General features: G+C 43.5%; 1 protein-coding gene across 3 annotated transcripts in view; it reads left to right on the top strand.

Annotated features, from left to right (window-relative positions):
• Positions 1-18,124, top strand: part of LOC307022899 (retinoic acid receptor beta-like) — a 205,629-nt gene that overhangs the window by 176,127 nt on the left and 11,378 nt on the right. For all 3 annotated transcript variants that reach the window (XM_079655808.1, XM_079655810.1, XM_079655809.1), the window contains one exon: positions 6,839-7,015. In XM_079655808.1, coding sequence (XP_079511934.1) covers positions 6,839-7,015 — 177 coding nt within the window. The remainder of the gene's footprint in view (positions 1-6,838; positions 7,016-18,124) is intronic.

Genomic DNA, 18,124 nt, shown 5'->3' with positions numbered 1-18,124 from the left:
TTCGTGCTTCCACTGCCTCCCCCTTCCTGCTTCTTCTCTACTTCCACGAGTTGTCTTAATTCGTTTGGATAAATGTCTTCAAATGGAATTAGAAATCCCCGGCAACTTCCTTGTTTGGCTCTATTGAATTATGGGACTGGTGTAATTGACTGAGATTGCAGGGGGGGTGGGGGGGGGGTGGTTTAAACAGAAAGAAATCTAACTGTGTGTTATCTCCCTCTCCTTTTCCGCCCAGAGGCAAGAGCAAGATGAGTTGCTTTAATATCAGCCACCTCCACCCCCTGACACATGTGCAAACACATCCTCTGTCTCTCTCTCTCACACACACACACACACACACACACACACACACACACACACACACACACACACACACACACACACACACGCACACACATCAAATCGGACGTGAATCAGGGGAATGTGCGTCCGTAGTGCCGTTGTGTCGACTGCAGCTCGTTGTGTGTGATTTAAGCTCGGCTCTAATGTGCCTCTCGCTTAACCCCAGATCATATTTAATGATCTCCCTCCCTCTCTCTCCCTCTCTCTCCCTTTATCTCCCTTTATCTCCCCCTCTCTCTCTCTCTCTCTCTCTCTCTCTCTCTCTCTCTCTCTCTCTCTCTCTCTCTCGAGTGTCCACAGTACATTGTTTGCTGACAGTGTCCAGAGCAGTAACACTCAGGAGGATTGATGTTGTGTTTAAAGCTCCCGCGGCTCAGACTGATGTTGGAGTTTGAAGACACACTGAGTACATATTGGATTTTCAGTAAAGGACGTCAAGCGCTCACTTTATCCGACAGCTTCTGTTACCTCAACAGCTGCAGGGCGTAGAGATAGCTGCGAACGTTATCACAGTATTTAATAGTGTTGTTTGAAAAAGATAGAAAGAGCTACGCCGCTAATTTGCCTCAAAACCAGGATTAGGCGTCTAGTTTTTCCAACATGCAGTTCCACCTAGTGATGGCAGTTTGACACTGAAGCTTCGAACGGAGCTTCGACCTTGGACTTCCTATTCCATAGAAGCAGTGCTTCGAAGCTTGCTTCAAATCACGTAACATGTGACGTCCGAACCAGCAACTGCTTCATTTCCTGAATGAATCAACTCACTGGTTCGCCGTCCAATCAGGTGATTCAATGCACTGCCTCGTCTCGATTCTGACAGGTGACAGGTTGAAACAGTTTCAAATTTGAGCGCTTCAACACTTTATAACCGCTCTAAACAATGCGCAATGTGTGGGTTGTTGTCGTAGTTTGCATTGTTGCTGTTGAGTTGTGGTTGGCATTGCATTTGAATTGGATCATTATATATCACACTTCGAAATGTGGAGAAGTTGTGAATAAAAAAGAAAATGAGTAATATAAAAACACTTCAATGGTCTAAGGAATTGATAGTCCAGTGGATAGAGCCGGCGGCCAGGATGCGGCGATATCCTCTGCGCAGCTGGTTCAAAGCCCGGAATAGATAAACTTTGAATCATTGCTTTTCAACTTTAATACTTTAATAACTGATAAAAGGCCGTCTCCGCCCAAAAAAATGTCAAGCACTCTCTAGTCTCTTCTCAATAACCCAATACACACTATTATCAATCTTTAATTGCAAATAGAACATGATATTCAGTCTTAGTGTGCATCGAATATTTTTCAAGGCAGAGATGCGTTAAACCCACTGCAGCCTTGCACTTCGCCAGGAGAGGTCGCTGTAACTGAAGCTTCAAGAAATGAACCTATTTCCGACACAATTGTCCAAGTGGTTCGACGCTTCATTCAAAGCTTCATTTTGCCATCACTAGTTCCACCTCACATACGTTTAAAGAAGTATTTTTGACCTGCTGGAAAATAAGTGTTAAACAAAAAGATAGCACTTTTATAAATGTCCTTTATAAGCCATCACCTACAGTGGCTCACGGGTGCTCACGGGTGCTAACGTGCTACAACGACCCGAATCACCTCCATCAGGAGAAACGTGCTGCAGCTTCAGAAACGATGCAGATCTACAAACACAAATGTTTCTGTCCACAGGGAGTCATGTGATCACATTCATCAATATATCACAGCTCTCAGATATATCCAGAGCCTGTCTCTGATTGGCTGAAGCACCAAACAGATCATTGCAGCATTACCCATAATTCCCCTCGGTTTCAGCCCTGTTTCCAAAGTGCTGATTCTCTGTCTGTTACTTTAGATGAAAATAAGGAGCCCCTGATGATGTAGAAGAGACATGAAGAAGAGGGGACACATGTTGATGTAGAAGAGACATGAAGAAGAGGGGACACATGTTGATGTAGAAGAGACATGAAGAAGAGGGGACACATGTTGATGTAGAAGAGACATGAGGAAGAGGGCACACATGTTGATGTAGAAGAGACATGAAGAAGAGGGGACACATGTTGATGTAGAAGAGACATGAAGAAGAGGGGACACATGTTGATGTAGAAGAGACATGAAGAAGAGGGGACACATGTTGATGTAGAAGAGACATGAAGAAGAAGGGACACATGTTGATGTAGAAGAGACATGAAGAAGAGGGGACACATGTTGATGTAGAAGAGACATGGAGAAGAGGGGACACATGTTGATGTAGAAGAGATCTGAAGAAGAGGGGACACGTGTTGATGTAGAAGAGATCTGAAGAAGAGGGGACACATGTTGATGTAGAAGAGACATGGAGAAGAGGGGACACATGTTGATGTAGAAGAGATCTGAAGAAGAGGGGACACGTGTTGATGTAGAAGAGACATGAAGAAGAGGGGACACATGTTGATGTAGAAGAGACATGAAGAAGAGGGGACACATGTTGATGTAGAAGAGACATGAAGAAGAGGGGACACATGTTGATGTAGAAGAGACATGGAGAAGAGGGGACACATGTTGATGTAGAAGAGACATGAAGAAGAGGGGACACATGTTGATGTAGAAGAGACATGAAGAAGAAGGGACACATGTTGATGTAGAAGAGACATGGAGAAGAGGGGACACATGTTGATGTAGAAGAGACATGAAGAAGAGGGGACACATGTTGATGTAGAAGAGACATGGAGAAGAAGGGACACATGTTGATGTAGAAGAGACATGGAGAAGAGGGGACACATGTTGATGTAGAAGAGACATGGAGAAGAGGGGACACATGTTGATGTAGAAGAGACATGGAGAAGAGGGGACACATGTTGATGTAGAAGAGAAATGAAGAAGAGGGGACACATGTTGATGTAGAAGAGACATGGAGAAGAAGGGACACATGTTGATGTAGAAGAGACATGGAGAAGAGGGGACACACATTGATGTAGAAGAGATATGGAGAAGAGGGGACACACATTGATGTAGAAGAGACATGAAGAAGAGGGGACACATGTTGATGTAGAAGAGACATGGAGAAGAGGGGACACATGTTGATGTAGAAGAGACATGAAGAAGAGGGGACACATGTTGATGTAGAAGAGACATGAAGAAGAAGGGACACATGTTGATGTAGAAGAGACATGGAGAAGAGGGGACACATGTTGATGTAGAAGAGAAATGGAGAAGAGGGGACACATGTTGATGTAGAAGAGACATGGAGAAGAAGGGACACATGTTGATGTAGAAGAGACATGGAGAAGAAGGGACACATGTTGATGTAGAAGAGACATGGAGAAGAGGGGACACATGTTGATGTAGAAGAGACATGGAGAAGAAGGGACACATGTTGATGTAGAAGAGACATGGAGAAGAGGGGACACATGTTGATGTAGAAGAGACATGGAGAAGAGGGGACACATGTTGATGTAGAAGAGACATGGAGAAGAGGGGACACATGTTGATGTAGAAGAGAAATGAAGAAGAGGGGACACATGTTGATGTAGAAGAGACATGGAGAAGAAGGGACACATGTTGATGTAGAAGAGACATGGAGAAGAGGGGACACATGTTGATGTAGAAGAGACATGAAGAAGAGGGGACACATGTTGATGTAGAAGAGACATGAAGAAGAGGGGACACATGTTGATGTAGAAGAGACATGAAGAAGAGGGGACACATGTTGATGTAGAAGAGACATGGAGAAGAGGGGACACATGTTGATGTAGAAGAGACATGAAGAAGAGGGGACACATGTTGATGTAGAAGAGACATGAAGAAGAAGGGACACATGTTGATGTAGAAGAGACATGGAGAAGAGGGGACACATGTTGATGTAGAAGAGAAATGGAGAAGAGGGGACACATGTTGATGTAGAAGAGACATGGAGAAGAAGGGACACATGTTGATGTAGAAGAGACATGGAGAAGAAGGGACACATGTTGATGTAGAAGAGACATGGAGAAGAGGGGACACATGTTGATGTAGAAGAGACATGGAGAAGAAGGGACACATGTTGATGTAGAAGAGACATGGAGAAGAGGGGACACATGTTGATGTAGAAGAGACATGGAGAAGAGGGGACACATGTTGATGTAGAAGAGAAATGAAGAAGAGGGGACACATGTTGATGTAGAAGAGACATGGAGAAGAAGGGACACATGTTGATGTAGAAGAGACATGGAGAAGAGGGGACACACATTGATGTAGAAGAGACATGGAGAAGAGGGGACACATGTTGATGTAGAAGAGACATGGAGAAGAGGGGACACATGTTGATGTAGAAGAGAAATGAAGAAGAGGGGACACATGTTGATGTAGAAGAGACATGGAGAAGAAGGGACACATGTTGATGTAGAAGAGACATGGAGAAGAGGGGACACACATTGATGTAGAAGAGATATGGAGAAGAGGATTTTGCAGAATAGGTGACCTTTAAAATAAGCCCATAACCCTTTAATTTCCACCAACCTCTCGGGCCACCGTAGCAAACTGGTCAAACTGGTCAAACTGGTCAAACTGGTCAAACTGGTCAAACTGGTCAAACTGGTCAAACTGGTCAAACTGGTCAAAGTTCCAGTATAACTCTCTAATGACTGCTCTTGTTTAAAACTTTGGGATCTAGCTTTCTGCGCTCTTCATTCAATTATCTCAGTCTGGGTTTCGGAGTTGTTCCAGAAGCTTCTCCACCCAGACAATAATAACCCAGATCGAGTCAGATTATCATATTCATCATAACTGAGAGGAATACAGAACCCCCCCGGTGACTAGCTTAAACAGAAATTCTGTTCTTTTGTTTTATTCCTCAGAAAGCTGCGGGGTAGACGGACTCTGTTTTAAATCAGAATTAAAGATTTACTTGTTGGCTGATGTTCTGTATGTCCAGCTCTAATATTCCCTTTGTCTGGGTTTTAGTTATGTTATGCTTTTGTCTGTCAATGCTATTTATTATGTATCTGCTTATATAACTCTCTTTAAAATATCAAGGCAGAGTTTATTCTCATTTCCCAAAAAGTCTCCTAAATCTAAATGAACTAATTGACTATTGGCTATAATGTCAGGTATCGTAAGTTATTATATAGAGAGCATGTTTCTCTGGGTGCTTCTCAATGTCGAGGAAGGATGCTCCAGAGCCACTATTTCAAGCATGCTACGTCATCGAGTCCCGCCGAAGGACTGTTCCAATGTCCAGGATGCTTGGAATTCAACCGAGGCCGGCGTCCTTCGTTGCGGGATATTTCGAGGCTGCACATGTGTATCCTCCGCGGTCTTAAAATCCCCACAATGCTTTGCACACGAACCAATTTCCCAAATCTTCATTTAATGCGGGGCCTCGCATATGACGCACACTTAGCCTGTTCCACCATTCTTCGTCTTTCGAGGCTAAAGGATTCTTGCCTCGCTTCTGAAGGACCTGACTCGGAGGGACATGTCCTACCAAGGAAGCGTCCTCGACATTGAGAAAACATCCACTGTCTCCTCTGCTTTATAAATACTGAATAAACATCCTTAATATCGAAGACACACAGCACTGAATACAAATAATACGTATATTAAAAAAACACAGAAGAAGGTAAATCTTTTTTTTTGAAATAATACCTTTTGAAAATAATGAATTACATTTTTTTATTTAAACGCTAGAAAGATTTGCAGTAAAAAATAAAATAGAATACAAATATTTACATTTGAATAATACAAATAGTTATTTTCACAACATAAGAAAAGTAAAAATGGGCAATAACATATAAAAACAATTAAATACACATACTTATATGAACATTAGCAATAAAGTAATAAGCGGGGGAATAATGCAAGATGTGCATATTGTTTTAGTACAATGTGCACATCTTGCATTATTCCCCCGCTCTGCCCTCACATACTTAACTCTCCCTCCTCTCACCTGTCAGCCTCCCTCCCCCCCTCCTCCCCCTCTCTGCACACCGCCCCGCTGGTTGTTCTGGTTCTGGTCTGTGTTTGTGTTTTAATGGCAGCGGCGCCTGTCACAAACGCTCTGACTGCTCATTATCTCAGAGACTCAGCAGCACCTGAGCTCAGGGCAGATTCACTGTGAGGGAGGAGAGGAGACGAGAGAGGAGGAGAGGAGAGGAGATGAGAGAGGAGGAGAGAAGAGGAGAGGAGAGAGAGAGGAGATGACTTATTATTATTGCTATATATGACTTGTTCTATTCTTGTTTTTAGCATTTACGATCATTGTTGTTATTGTTATAAATTATGCAGATTTATTATTTTTTGTTGACATTTCTTATAATTTGTTTTTTTATTCTAATGTACAGTGTTTTATTATGTTTTATATGTATGTCTCCTGCACTACTTTATTGTGTGTGTGTGTGTGTGTGTGTGTGTGTGTGTGTGTGTGTGTGTGTGTGTGTGTGTGTGTGTGTGTGTGTGTGTGTGTGTGTGTGTGTGTGTGTGTGTGTGTGTGTGTGTGTGTGTGTGTGTGTGTGTGTGTGTGTGTGTGTGTGTGTGTGTGTGTGTGTGTGTTCAGAACTCGAGTGCGGACCACCGTGTGCGGCTGGACCTCGGTCTGTGGGATAAATTCAGTGAATTGGCCACAAAGTGCATTATAAAGATCGTGGAGTTTGCCAAACGAGTTCCTGGCTTCACGGCGCTCACCATCGCCGACCAGATCACTCTCCTGAAGGCCGCCTGCCTCGACATCCTGGTGAGGCTCTTATTGTGGAGGGGTTAAACTTCAGTGCTCTTATTGTGGAGGGGTTACACTTCAGTGCTCTTATTGTGGAGGGGTTACACTTCAGGGCTCTTATTGTGGAGTGTTACACTTCGGTGCTCTTATTGTGGAGGGGTTACACTTCAGTGCTCTTATTGTGGAGGGGTTACACTTCAGTGATCTTATTGTGGAGGGGTTACACTTCAGGGCTCTTATTGTGGAGGGGTTACACTTCGATGCTCTTATTGTGGAGGGGTTACACTTCAGGGCTCTTATTGTGGAGGGGTTACACTTCAGGGCTCTTATTGTGGAGGGGTTACACTTCACTGCTCTTATTGTGGAGGGGTTACACTTCAGTGCTCTTATTGTGGAGGGGTTACACTTCACTGCTCTTATTGTGGAGGGGTTACACTTCAGTGCTCTTATTGTGGAGGGGTTACACTTCAGTGCTCTTATTCTGGAGGGGTTACACTTCAGTGCTCTTATTGTGGAGGGGTTACACTTCAGTGCTCTTATTGTGGAGGGGTTACACTTCACTGCTCTTATTGTTGAGGGGTTACACTTCAGTGCTCTTATTGTGGAGGGGTTACACTTCAGTGCTCTTATTGTGGAGGGGTTACACTTCAGGGCTCTTATTGTGGAGGGGTTACACTTCAGGGCTCTTATTCTGGAGGGGTTACACTTCAGTACTCTTATTGTGGAGGGGTTACACTTCAGGGCTCTTATTGTGGAGGGGTTACACTTCAGGGCTCTTATTCTGGAGGGGTTACACTTCAGTGCTCTTATTGTGGAGGGGTTACACTTCAGTGCTCTTATTGTGGAGGGGTTACACTTCAGGGCTCTTATTCTGGAGGGGTTACACTTCAGTGCTCTTATTGTGGAGGGGTTACACTTCAGGGCTCTTATTGTGGAGGGGTTACACTTCAGGGCTCTTATTGTGGAGGGGTTACACTTCAGTGCTCTTATTGTGGAGGGGTTACACTTCAGTGCTCTTATTGTGGAGGGGTTACACTTCAGTGCTCTTATTGTGGAGGGGTTACACTTCAGGGCTCTTATTGTGGAGGGGTTACACTTCAGGGCTCTTATTGTGGAGGGGTTACACTTCAGTGCTCTTATTCTGGAGGGGTTACACTTCAGTGCTCTTATTGTGGAGGGGTTACACTTCAGTGCTCTTATTGTGGAGGGGTTACACTTCAGTGCTCTTAGTGTGGAGGGGTTACACTTCAGTGCTCTTATTGTGGAGGGGTTACACTTCAGTGCTCTTATTGTGGAGGGGTTACACTTCACTGCTCTTATTGTGGAGGGGTTACACTTCAGTGCTCTTATTGTGGAGGGGTTACACTTCAGTGCTCTTATTGTGGAGGGGTTACACTTCAGGGCTCTTATTGTGGAGGGGTTACACTTCAGTGCTCTTATTGTGGAGGGGTTACACTTCAGTGCTCTTATTGTGGAGGGGTTACACTTCAGGGCTCTTATTGTGGAGGGGTTACACTTCAGTGCTCTTATTGTGGAGGGGTTACACTTCACTGCTCTTATTGTGGAGGGGTTACACTTCAGGGCTCTTATTCTGGAGGGGTTACACTTCAGTGCTCTTATTGTGGAGGGGTTACACTTCAGTGCTCTTATTGTGGAGGGGTTACACTTCAGGGCTCTTATTCTGGAGGGGTTACACTTCAGTGCTCTTATTGTGGAGGGGTTTTCTTCAGTGCTCTTATTGTGGAGGGGTTACACTTCAGGGCTCTTATTCTGGAGGGGTTACACTTCAGGGCTCTTATTCTGGAGGGGTTACACTTCAGTGCTCTTATTGTGGAGGGGTTACACTTCAGTGCTCTTATTGTGGAGGGGTTACACTTCAGGGCTCTTATTCTGGAGGGGTTACACTTCAGTGCTCTTATTGTGGAGGGGTTACACTTCAGTGCTCTTATTCTGGAGGGGTTACACTTCAGGGCTCTTATTCTGGAGGGGTTACACTTCAGTGCTCTTATTGTGGAGGGGTTACACTTCAGTGCTCTTATTGTGGAGGGGTTACACTTCAGGGCTCTTATTCTGGAGGGGTTACACTTGATTTTTAGGGTTGTAGAATTGCATTGTGGTGCTTTTATTTTGGAGGGACTACACTTGTTCTTAATGGTGGTGTAAGGTTCTTTTATTTTGGAGAAAATCAACCAATTTAGTGTTTCGATTTTAGAGGAGAGGAGAGAAGAGAAAGGAGAGAGAGAGAGAGAGAGAGAGAGAGAGAGAGAGAGAGAGAGAGAGAGAGAGAGAGAGAAAGGAGAGAGAGAGAGGATAGAGAGAGGAGAAGAGAAAGGAGAGAGAGAGAGAGAGGAGAGGAGAGGAGAAAGGAGAGAGAGAGAGGATAGAGAGAGGAGAAGAGAAGCGAAAGGAGAGAGAGAGAGAGAGGAGAGGAGAGGAGAAAGGAGAGAGAGAGAGGATAGAGAGAGGAGAAGAGAAAGGAGAGAGAGAGAGAGAGAGAGAGAGGAGAGGAGAGGAGAAAGGAGAGAGAGAGAGGATAGAGAGAGGAGAAGAGAAAGGAGAGAGAGAGAGAGAGAGAGAGAGAGGAGAGGAGAGGAGAAAGGAGAGAGAGAGAGGATAGAGAGAGGAGAAGAGAAGAGAAAGGAGAGAGAGAGAGAGAGAGAGAGAGGAGAGGAGAGGAGAGAAGAGAAAGGAGAGAGAGAGAGAGAGAGGAGAGGAGAGGAGAGAGGATAGAGAGAGGAGAGGAGAGGATAGAGAGAGGAGAGGAAAGGAGAAAGGATAGAGAGGAGAGGAGAAAGGAGAGGTTGTGCTTTTATTTTGGCGGTATTAAACATGGCCTGAATGCACAGATCTAACCCTAAAGTTAGATATGTGCATTCAGGTGCTTTTATTTTGTAGGAATACCGTTGAGTGTTTAAATAACTGAGTAATAAAGAATCAAGAAGATTATTAATGTTACAGTCCAAGACCACACAACTTTATAAACACTACCTTATTAGAACGTTCCAGAATATCCATATCTCAGATTCTCAAAGACTCAACGATTGTGTTTTTCTTTACATTGTTAAAATAGTTGTTTGTTGACATGCTGCAACATGTCAACAAACAACAAGGGTCCCTGTCACTGCACTCGTTAGAGACGTGTGTGTGCTGTGCAGCTGCAGAGAGGCTTGTCCTCAGCAGGTCTTCAGTGGAGCGATGTTCGGTCACTGCAGTAATGAGATGGAAAATGGAAAAACGTCCGCCTCTCTTCCGCTTCTGTCTGAGATCAGATTAACACACATCGCTCAGAGAGGAGGAGGAAGTGATGACAGGCTGGAGCATGGTCTGTGTAACCTGCACTGTTAGCACACCATGCTAACTGTTAGCACACCATGCTAACTGTTAGCACACCATGCTAACTGTTAGCACACCATGCTAACTGTTAGCACACCATGCTAACTGTTAGCACACCATGCTAACTGTTAGCACACCATGCTAACTGTTAGCACACCATGCTAACTGTTAGCACACCATGCTAACTGTTAGCACACCATGCTAACTGTTAGCACACCATGCTAACTGTTAGCACACCATGCTAACTGTTAGCACACCATGCTAACTGTTAGCACACCATGCTAACTGTTAGCACACAATGCTAACTGTTAGCACACAATGCTAACTGTAAGCAAACAATGCTAACTGAGGTATTTTGCTATCATATAATACCAGGCTATGCTAGCTCTACTTAAATCAGGGGTGGCAAACTCATTTCAGTTAAGGGGCCACATACTGCTCACTTTGATCTAAAGTGGGCCGGACCAGTAACATCATAGCATAATAACCCACAGGCCCTACATAACGACAATATTTCTGTTTAAGTCAAATAAGTAGCTACAAGTATTCGGAAAATGTCCACATGTAATGAGACGCAAAACGTTATGAACAAACTGAAATGTACTGTATTAAGACAAACAAGTGCAATTTCAAGTGCTACACACATGTTCTTTACAACAGATCACAGTTTCCACCTGAACTGACTCACCACAAAATGCAAATAAAAACGTGGGAGCTATTAAGTGAGGAGTTTGAGTTACCTCCCTTGCCTTGAAAATATAGAATTTTTATATTGGCAGTGCAGCCACAGTGTCACATCAAATCAAACTTTTTTTTGCCTATTGAAGCTGCTGATTGACATTATAATACACAATGTTCAGTGACAGAATAATATAACATTTTCAAATATTTCAGCAGGTTCTTATTTTCACAGAACTGAGGTCACAGAACTGATTAATTTGCTCCTGAAACTTGACATCTTTTAGCCCTCACAAGGGCATCAATATCAGGCTTAAAATCCTGACTAGCAGCCAATTTAATTATTTCATTCAGGCACTTGTGTGTGAGTCTTGAGCGCAGCTTTGTTTTAGTAATGTTCATTACAGAGAAAACCTGTTCACAAAGGTAGTCCCAAACATGCTCAAAACCGTTGCTGCCAGGGCTGTCAATTTGGGGTATCCTGGCAAAAGATACCGATAAAATGTGGACAAGTCCGACGAGGCAAATTTGTCCTTTAAATCCTGATCACATTGTAAGTCGATTATCTCAAGTTGTATGTCGACGGGCAGATCCGCAGCCTTAACTGCAAATGGCGAGCGAAAAACTGCAAACTCTGTCTCAAGCTCACCAAAGACCTGAAACCGCCGCTCAAACTCCCGCAGCAATTCCGTAATTTTGTCTTTGTACCGTCTCATGTCAGAAGTAACTCCGGTCGTATGCACATTTCTTAGATGAGGGAAATGAGCAGAGTCACCACTTGACAGCTGTGTCTCCCACAAAGCCAGCTTCAACTTAAATGCGCTTATGCTGTCATAATATTCTGTGACAACTTTTTTGCGACCTTGCATCGTTATGTTCAGATTATTCAAGTGCTCTGAAATATCCACCATAAATGCAAGGTCCTGCAGCCATTCTGGGTTTTTTAATTCATGCACTGGCTTACCCTTTTTCTCCATGAACTGTCCAATTTCCTCGCGTAGATCAGAAAAACGCTTCAGCACGGCACCTCGGCTCAACCACCTTGCTTCAGTGTGATATGGTAGGCTACAGGTGATGTCTTTATCACTGAGGAGGCTGTCGAACTGACGGTGATTCAGCCCTCTGGCTCGGATGAAATTAACCGTTTGAACAACCACTTTCATGACGTGATCCATTTTTAACGACTTGCAACACAATGCCTCCTGGTGCAAAATACAGTGGAATGTCCAAAAACGATCTCCTCCATTTGCTGCTTGTACTTTCTCCCTGAATTTCGTTGCAACACCTGCTTTTTTCCCAATCATTGATGGCGCGCCGTCTGTAGCCAGACTGACAGCACGGGTCCAGTCCACTCCAACCCTGTCCAGTGCTTCAACGAGAGCGCTAAAAATGTCATCCGCTTTAGTGGTGTCTGTCATAGGAACCAACTCAAGGAACTCTTCGGTGACCGTCAAAGTCTCATCAACACCACGAATGAATATGGCCAGTTGAGCAACATCTGTAATGTCAGTGCTCTCATCGATTGCAACTGAAAATGCTACGAATGACTTGACTTTTGTTTTTTTCTGGCTATCCAAATCTGCTGAAAGATCGGCAATCCTATCCTTCACTGTATTCCTCGTTAGACTAATGTTGGCAAAAGCCTGTCGCTTCTCAGGGCACACCATTTCTGCAGCCTTCAGCATGCATGTTTTCACAAACTCACCCTCAGAGTATGGCTTTGAGGCTGATGCTATTTCGTTAGCGATGAGATAGCTGGCTTTCACTGCTGCGTCACTTATATCTCGGCTCCGGGTAAAAATGGCCTGTTGTTTCTTTAGACCTGATAGCAGGTCATTTATCTTTTCTTTTCTCCGTTGTCCTTGCAAGCAGTCGTATTTCTCTCCATGGTGAGTCTCATAATGGCGGCGAATATTATATTCTTTGAGCACAGCAACTTGCTGCGAACACACCAAGCATACAGGTTTTCCATTTACCTCTGTAAAAAAATAGGATGCAGTCCATTTTTCTTGGAAAACTCGGCACTCCGTGTCCACTTTTCTCTTTTTTGACAGAGACATTTGGGGATGAGGGTGTCAGAGGTTATTGACTGCATTCACTACTCTTACTCATCACTTGTTTTACAGTCTGGCTGCGCTCTCACTGGTACCGGTGCGGTAGTGCGCCCACTAGTGGAAGGATTCAAAATAGCAGTTTTTTTTCCTCCTCTCACAGCCTACTTAGCAAAGTCCTTCAGCTCCGTGGGCCAAGCTGAAATGCTTCCCGGGCCGGATCTGGCCCGCGGGCCGTATGTTTGCCATCCCTGACTTAAATAGTTGTTCCTTAAAACGCGGTGCTGGAAAAAGAGAAAGTGACACAGGCTGATCTGCATTTTGGTTTGGGAACTCAAAATGTGTGATTTATTTATGAAGATGGGTATTTATGTGAGGTTTAAATGCAAAACTCATCCAGACACAACCTGGGTAAATGAACACTGAATACCTACTGTATCTGTATCACGTGAGTTCTTTAGGAGCGTCTGTACCAAACAAGGATTCAATAAGACTGTATATAATTATTTCACATATTTTGACTTTACCAAATATTGGTTATCAAGATTAGATCATTGTTAAGACATTATAAGATGAGATAAGTAGAGTGAATTTAAGGTCAGCTAAACTAAGCTAAGAAACGATATGCTGCGCTATAGTACGCTATGCTACACTATGGTACTGTAACCCACTGGATAGACCAAGGTTAACAAAGCTTATTGGTTCATATTGCAATCATGATTGCAGTTGGACTCAAATCCGCCAAGTCCCGCCTCCTCACTCGTTGACGACGTGTGTTTGAGGGAGCAGCGTCACGCTGGAAGAACGGAGACACTTTTGATCATCATATGAACAAAACAGCGCAAATTCAGAGTTTTACCGCGGCGGCGGCGGTGGACCAATCTCTGAGGCCGGTGTTGGAGCTGCTTTGGAAAGCGGGAGTTTTCATTGTTTTATTTTCCTCTGTGAGTGAAGCAACACGCTACATGCTACATGCTAGTTGCTGCCTGCATGCTGCGGGCCTCGTGGTGTGTTAGCCACCTAGCTCTTTTGAGAGTTCAGTTAGGTTGAGGTTGATAGTTACAGTAGCTATATATTGTGTATTACTATACAGTGCTAACAAGAACTAGACATTTATTTTGTTTACTACAATGTTTTGAGCATTAATGTTTAAACTGTAAATGCTTATCTTGATCTACATTTCATGATTTCATGGTTATTGACGTCAGTGTGTTTTTAGTAGTGCATGTAGAATGAATCTTTTATTTACAATGCAACAGTTTTCCATATTATGGTATCTAAACGTGTTGTATATTTGCATTGATAATTTAGCACTGCACAGTTATGATATTTGATGCACATGTGTTGAAGATACATTTGCAATGTTTTAAGCCGTGTTATATTACACAGGCTGGGTTTTTATGATACCCTTGGATTGTGGACTCTGGATTTTCTCCCTGACGAGGGGGATGGCGAGCTTCCAATGACAACCTGAACACCTTATCTTTCCGCTACCAGTGGTAGGATTTTGAGAGGACCTTACAGGAACTGATCAAATAACTATTTTCTTTTGGGGTGCACCTAAGTGTCAAGAGCTTTATTTAGAACAGTGTTGTTTATTCCTGTGCCAATATATATATGTTTTCCTTTATAAAATCAGTATTCACTTCATTCACTCTGGTGTTCGACTTCATTTATTACCCATCCTTTAAGAACCTGGAATACTGGTCCAGTTGTCACACACCTGACAGACTGGTTACAGTACACTATGGTACGCTATGCTACACTATGGTACACTATGGTACGCTATGGTACACTATGCTACACTATGGTACGCTATGCTACACTATGGTACACTATGGTACGCTATCAGGGTGTCCGCGGGGTCTTAAAAAGTATTAAAAGTTGATAAATCAATTTAGCGAAAATTAAGGCTATTAAAAAGTATTAAACGGCATTTTCCAAGGTATTAAGAAGGTCCACAGCAACGACAACATGAAACACCCTTTAATTTAGTGAATCGACATGTCGGGAAACCCCTCAAGGCGGCCCCATGCATAGCGCGCCGTAAAATGCTGCTTCTTATTTTAAGTTTCGTTGCCTTGCTCCGCTCTGTGTGTGGGGGGGACTAAACGACTACGGTAACGGGTCCCAAGGTGGGTAGACCGGCTACGCAACGCTCTTGGGGTCCAACGGCTCCGTATGATCATTTTCTGATAACGATGAAATAGCCCGCCTCCCTCTCCCCACGTCTCCTGCTGCTGCTGGGCTGTCAGAAGAGGGGGAGGAAAAGAGAGGAAGTCACCGTTTATTAAATATTATTATATTATTATACAGAGAACAGAGTCGTTATCAATTTGTTTTAAAGCTCAATAAATAACAAAGAAGACCTCTGACCGGCACTTTTCTAATTTTGTACGGAAGATTTAAACTTTAACGGACATGTTGACCGGCGGAACATTTTTTTTACGGAAACTCTAACGCACGGTTCCCTCGTTCCTTGGAAGAGGCGGAGAGGTGGGTGTTTTTCATCTGCTGGTGGACTACCTGAGAGATACAGCAGGAGAACACGCCGTCCACCGCGGAGAATAAACAGAAGGGCAACCATGGCAACCATGCTCCGGGGTCTTCTTCGCTGCTTTTGGTGTATTTTGTGGCGGCAGCAGCGCCACTTACAGGCCTGACGTATGTATTACAGCGTTTCCAGCATTTCCAGCGGTCTAGTGTGAACGGACACGTTAATGAATCGAATGCGTGTGAACGGAAGACTTTTTTGCGTTTGCGTATGCGTTTTACGGTATGCGTCCTCGTCGGGCCGGGGTCTAATCCAAACTATATCCGATCACAGAGATCTGCTATTTTAAAGTAAAGTCAACACATATCGACCCTAATATAGTCTATATTAAGAACGAGAAAAGTCTTAAAATATATCATTTTTTGTAAACATATGACAAATGTGTGAGGGTGATGACGTCAGAGCATCGTCCTATGTGCCAGGGCTTAGCCCCGGACAGCACCAGCCCAATTTAACCCCTGGGTATTTGTGAGGGAGCTCCTATAGCATTACCCCGCTGAAGCTCACCAAAGTTTAATATATTTCATAGTTCAAAGTTTTGTCAATTGTTTTTTTTATTGGTCAAATACTGGTTTCTAATGGTTTCTGAGGAGTTTTACTGGAATGAAAGAGCACAGAGTCTACAGAAGCAACAAAGCAGCATACTGCAATAAACCTGACCTTCACAGAGAGGTTGAAGTTCATGTGGAGAGGAGGCTTCAGTAGTCTGTCTGCACTCTGTTTAGTTGTGCTATCTTACAATCAATATAGTAAATGTGAGGTAAAGTGTGTAGCCAATGTAACCAGTTAGAACTCAAAGTTGCGATGAGGTCTTAAAATGTATGGAAAGGGTCTTAAAAAAGGTCTTAAAAGGTATTAAATTTGACCTCAGGATTCCTGCATATACCCTGGCTATGCTACACTATGGTACACTATGCTACGCTATGGTACGCTATGCTACGCTATGGTACGCTTTGCTACACTATGGTACGCTATGGTATGCTATGGTACGCTATGGTACGCTATGTTATGCTATGGTACGCTATGCTACACTATGGTACGCTACACTATTGCAGGGTTTCCCAAAGTGGGAACCGCGAGATGATTACAAAATAATAATGGAAATATAAAAATTATTTTAAAAAATTGATACATTTTTTTAATTTTTTTTTTTAAATTATTATTAATAATAACGTTAGCATAGACATTTTTTTCTTTGACAATCCACTAGCGCAGTGTTTCTCAAACTTTTTCTTTTTTTCTGAAATTCCCGACAGGGGGTCGCCAGTCTCTGGCACTGTTATTTTGGGGGTCGCGGGCGGAAAAGTTTGGGAATCCCTGCCCTAAGCTACGCTATCCTATCCTACCCTATGGCACACTATGTTACACTATGCTACGCTATGCTATCCTACCCTATGGCACACTATGTTACACTATGCTACGCTATGCTATACGATAAGATATCATTTCAACATAAGATACGATACAACACAAAAGTTCAGTTCAGGCCGTATCATAAGATAAGATACACCTTTATTGGTCCTCGTAGCAACGTGTTGAAACAGCAACAGGAATAACATTTAGCCGATAGAATTTGGCTAAACTAATATATATATATTACGTGCATCATGTTATTGCACAACTCCATTCATTGTGCAGCCTTACAGTTTTCTGCACACACACTCAGCTTGTTATAAGATAAGATAAGAAGTACTTTATTGATCCCAATTTGAGAAATGTTTGTGTTGCAGCAGCATAAAAAGACACGGCATTGTACATTAACAATTAAAAGACTAGAAATAAACATTCCAAATTCTAAACATCTCAAGAAATAAAAGTGTGTGTGTGTGTGTGTGTGTGTGTGTGTGTGTGTGTGTGTGTGTGTGTGTGTGTGTGTGTGTGTGTGTGTGTGTGTGTGTGTGTGTGTGTGTGTGTGTGTGTGTGTGTGTGTGTGTGTGTGTGTGTGTGTGTGTGTGTGTGTGTGAGAGAGCGTGGAGCGAGTTGTCAGGTGTGTAAGAGTTGAGGTGAAGCTGGGATGATGCTGGCTCTACTGTCTGAACGAAGGGCGTAGGTACTGGACAGGGAAGATCAAACGCAGTGTGTGTGTGTGTGTGCGTGCGTGCACGTGTGTGTGTGTGTGCCCAGGCCTGGCCAGCCGGTGCGAGTCACCGCCAGCAGCCGTGTTTTATTCTGTTTCATGTTGCAGACACGCTGCCACTCACTGTCAGAGCTGGCCCACTCACACAGCTTCAAAGGAGACTGTAGACACACACACACACACACACACACACACACACACACACACACACACACACACACACACACACACTGTGCAGCAGGTGATTCTCCTTCAGTGTGAGGAAGGTCATTGTTTGGCTTGTTGTTCTTTATGTGAAACTTCTTCCACCTGCCTCACACTTCTCAGAGTTATTATCAGTCAGAAACACCAGGTTAATAAAGTGTGAAAATAAAAAGACTTAACAAATAGATTGTGGTGATCAGCTGGTTAAACTGGCCAGATGAATGTCATGT

This window comes from Notothenia rossii (assembly GCF_949606895.1).
Source record: "Notothenia rossii genome assembly, chromosome: 10".
NCBI lineage: Eukaryota > Metazoa > Chordata > Actinopteri > Perciformes > Nototheniidae > Notothenia > Notothenia rossii.
This window is presented reverse-complemented; position numbering and strand designations above follow the sequence as displayed.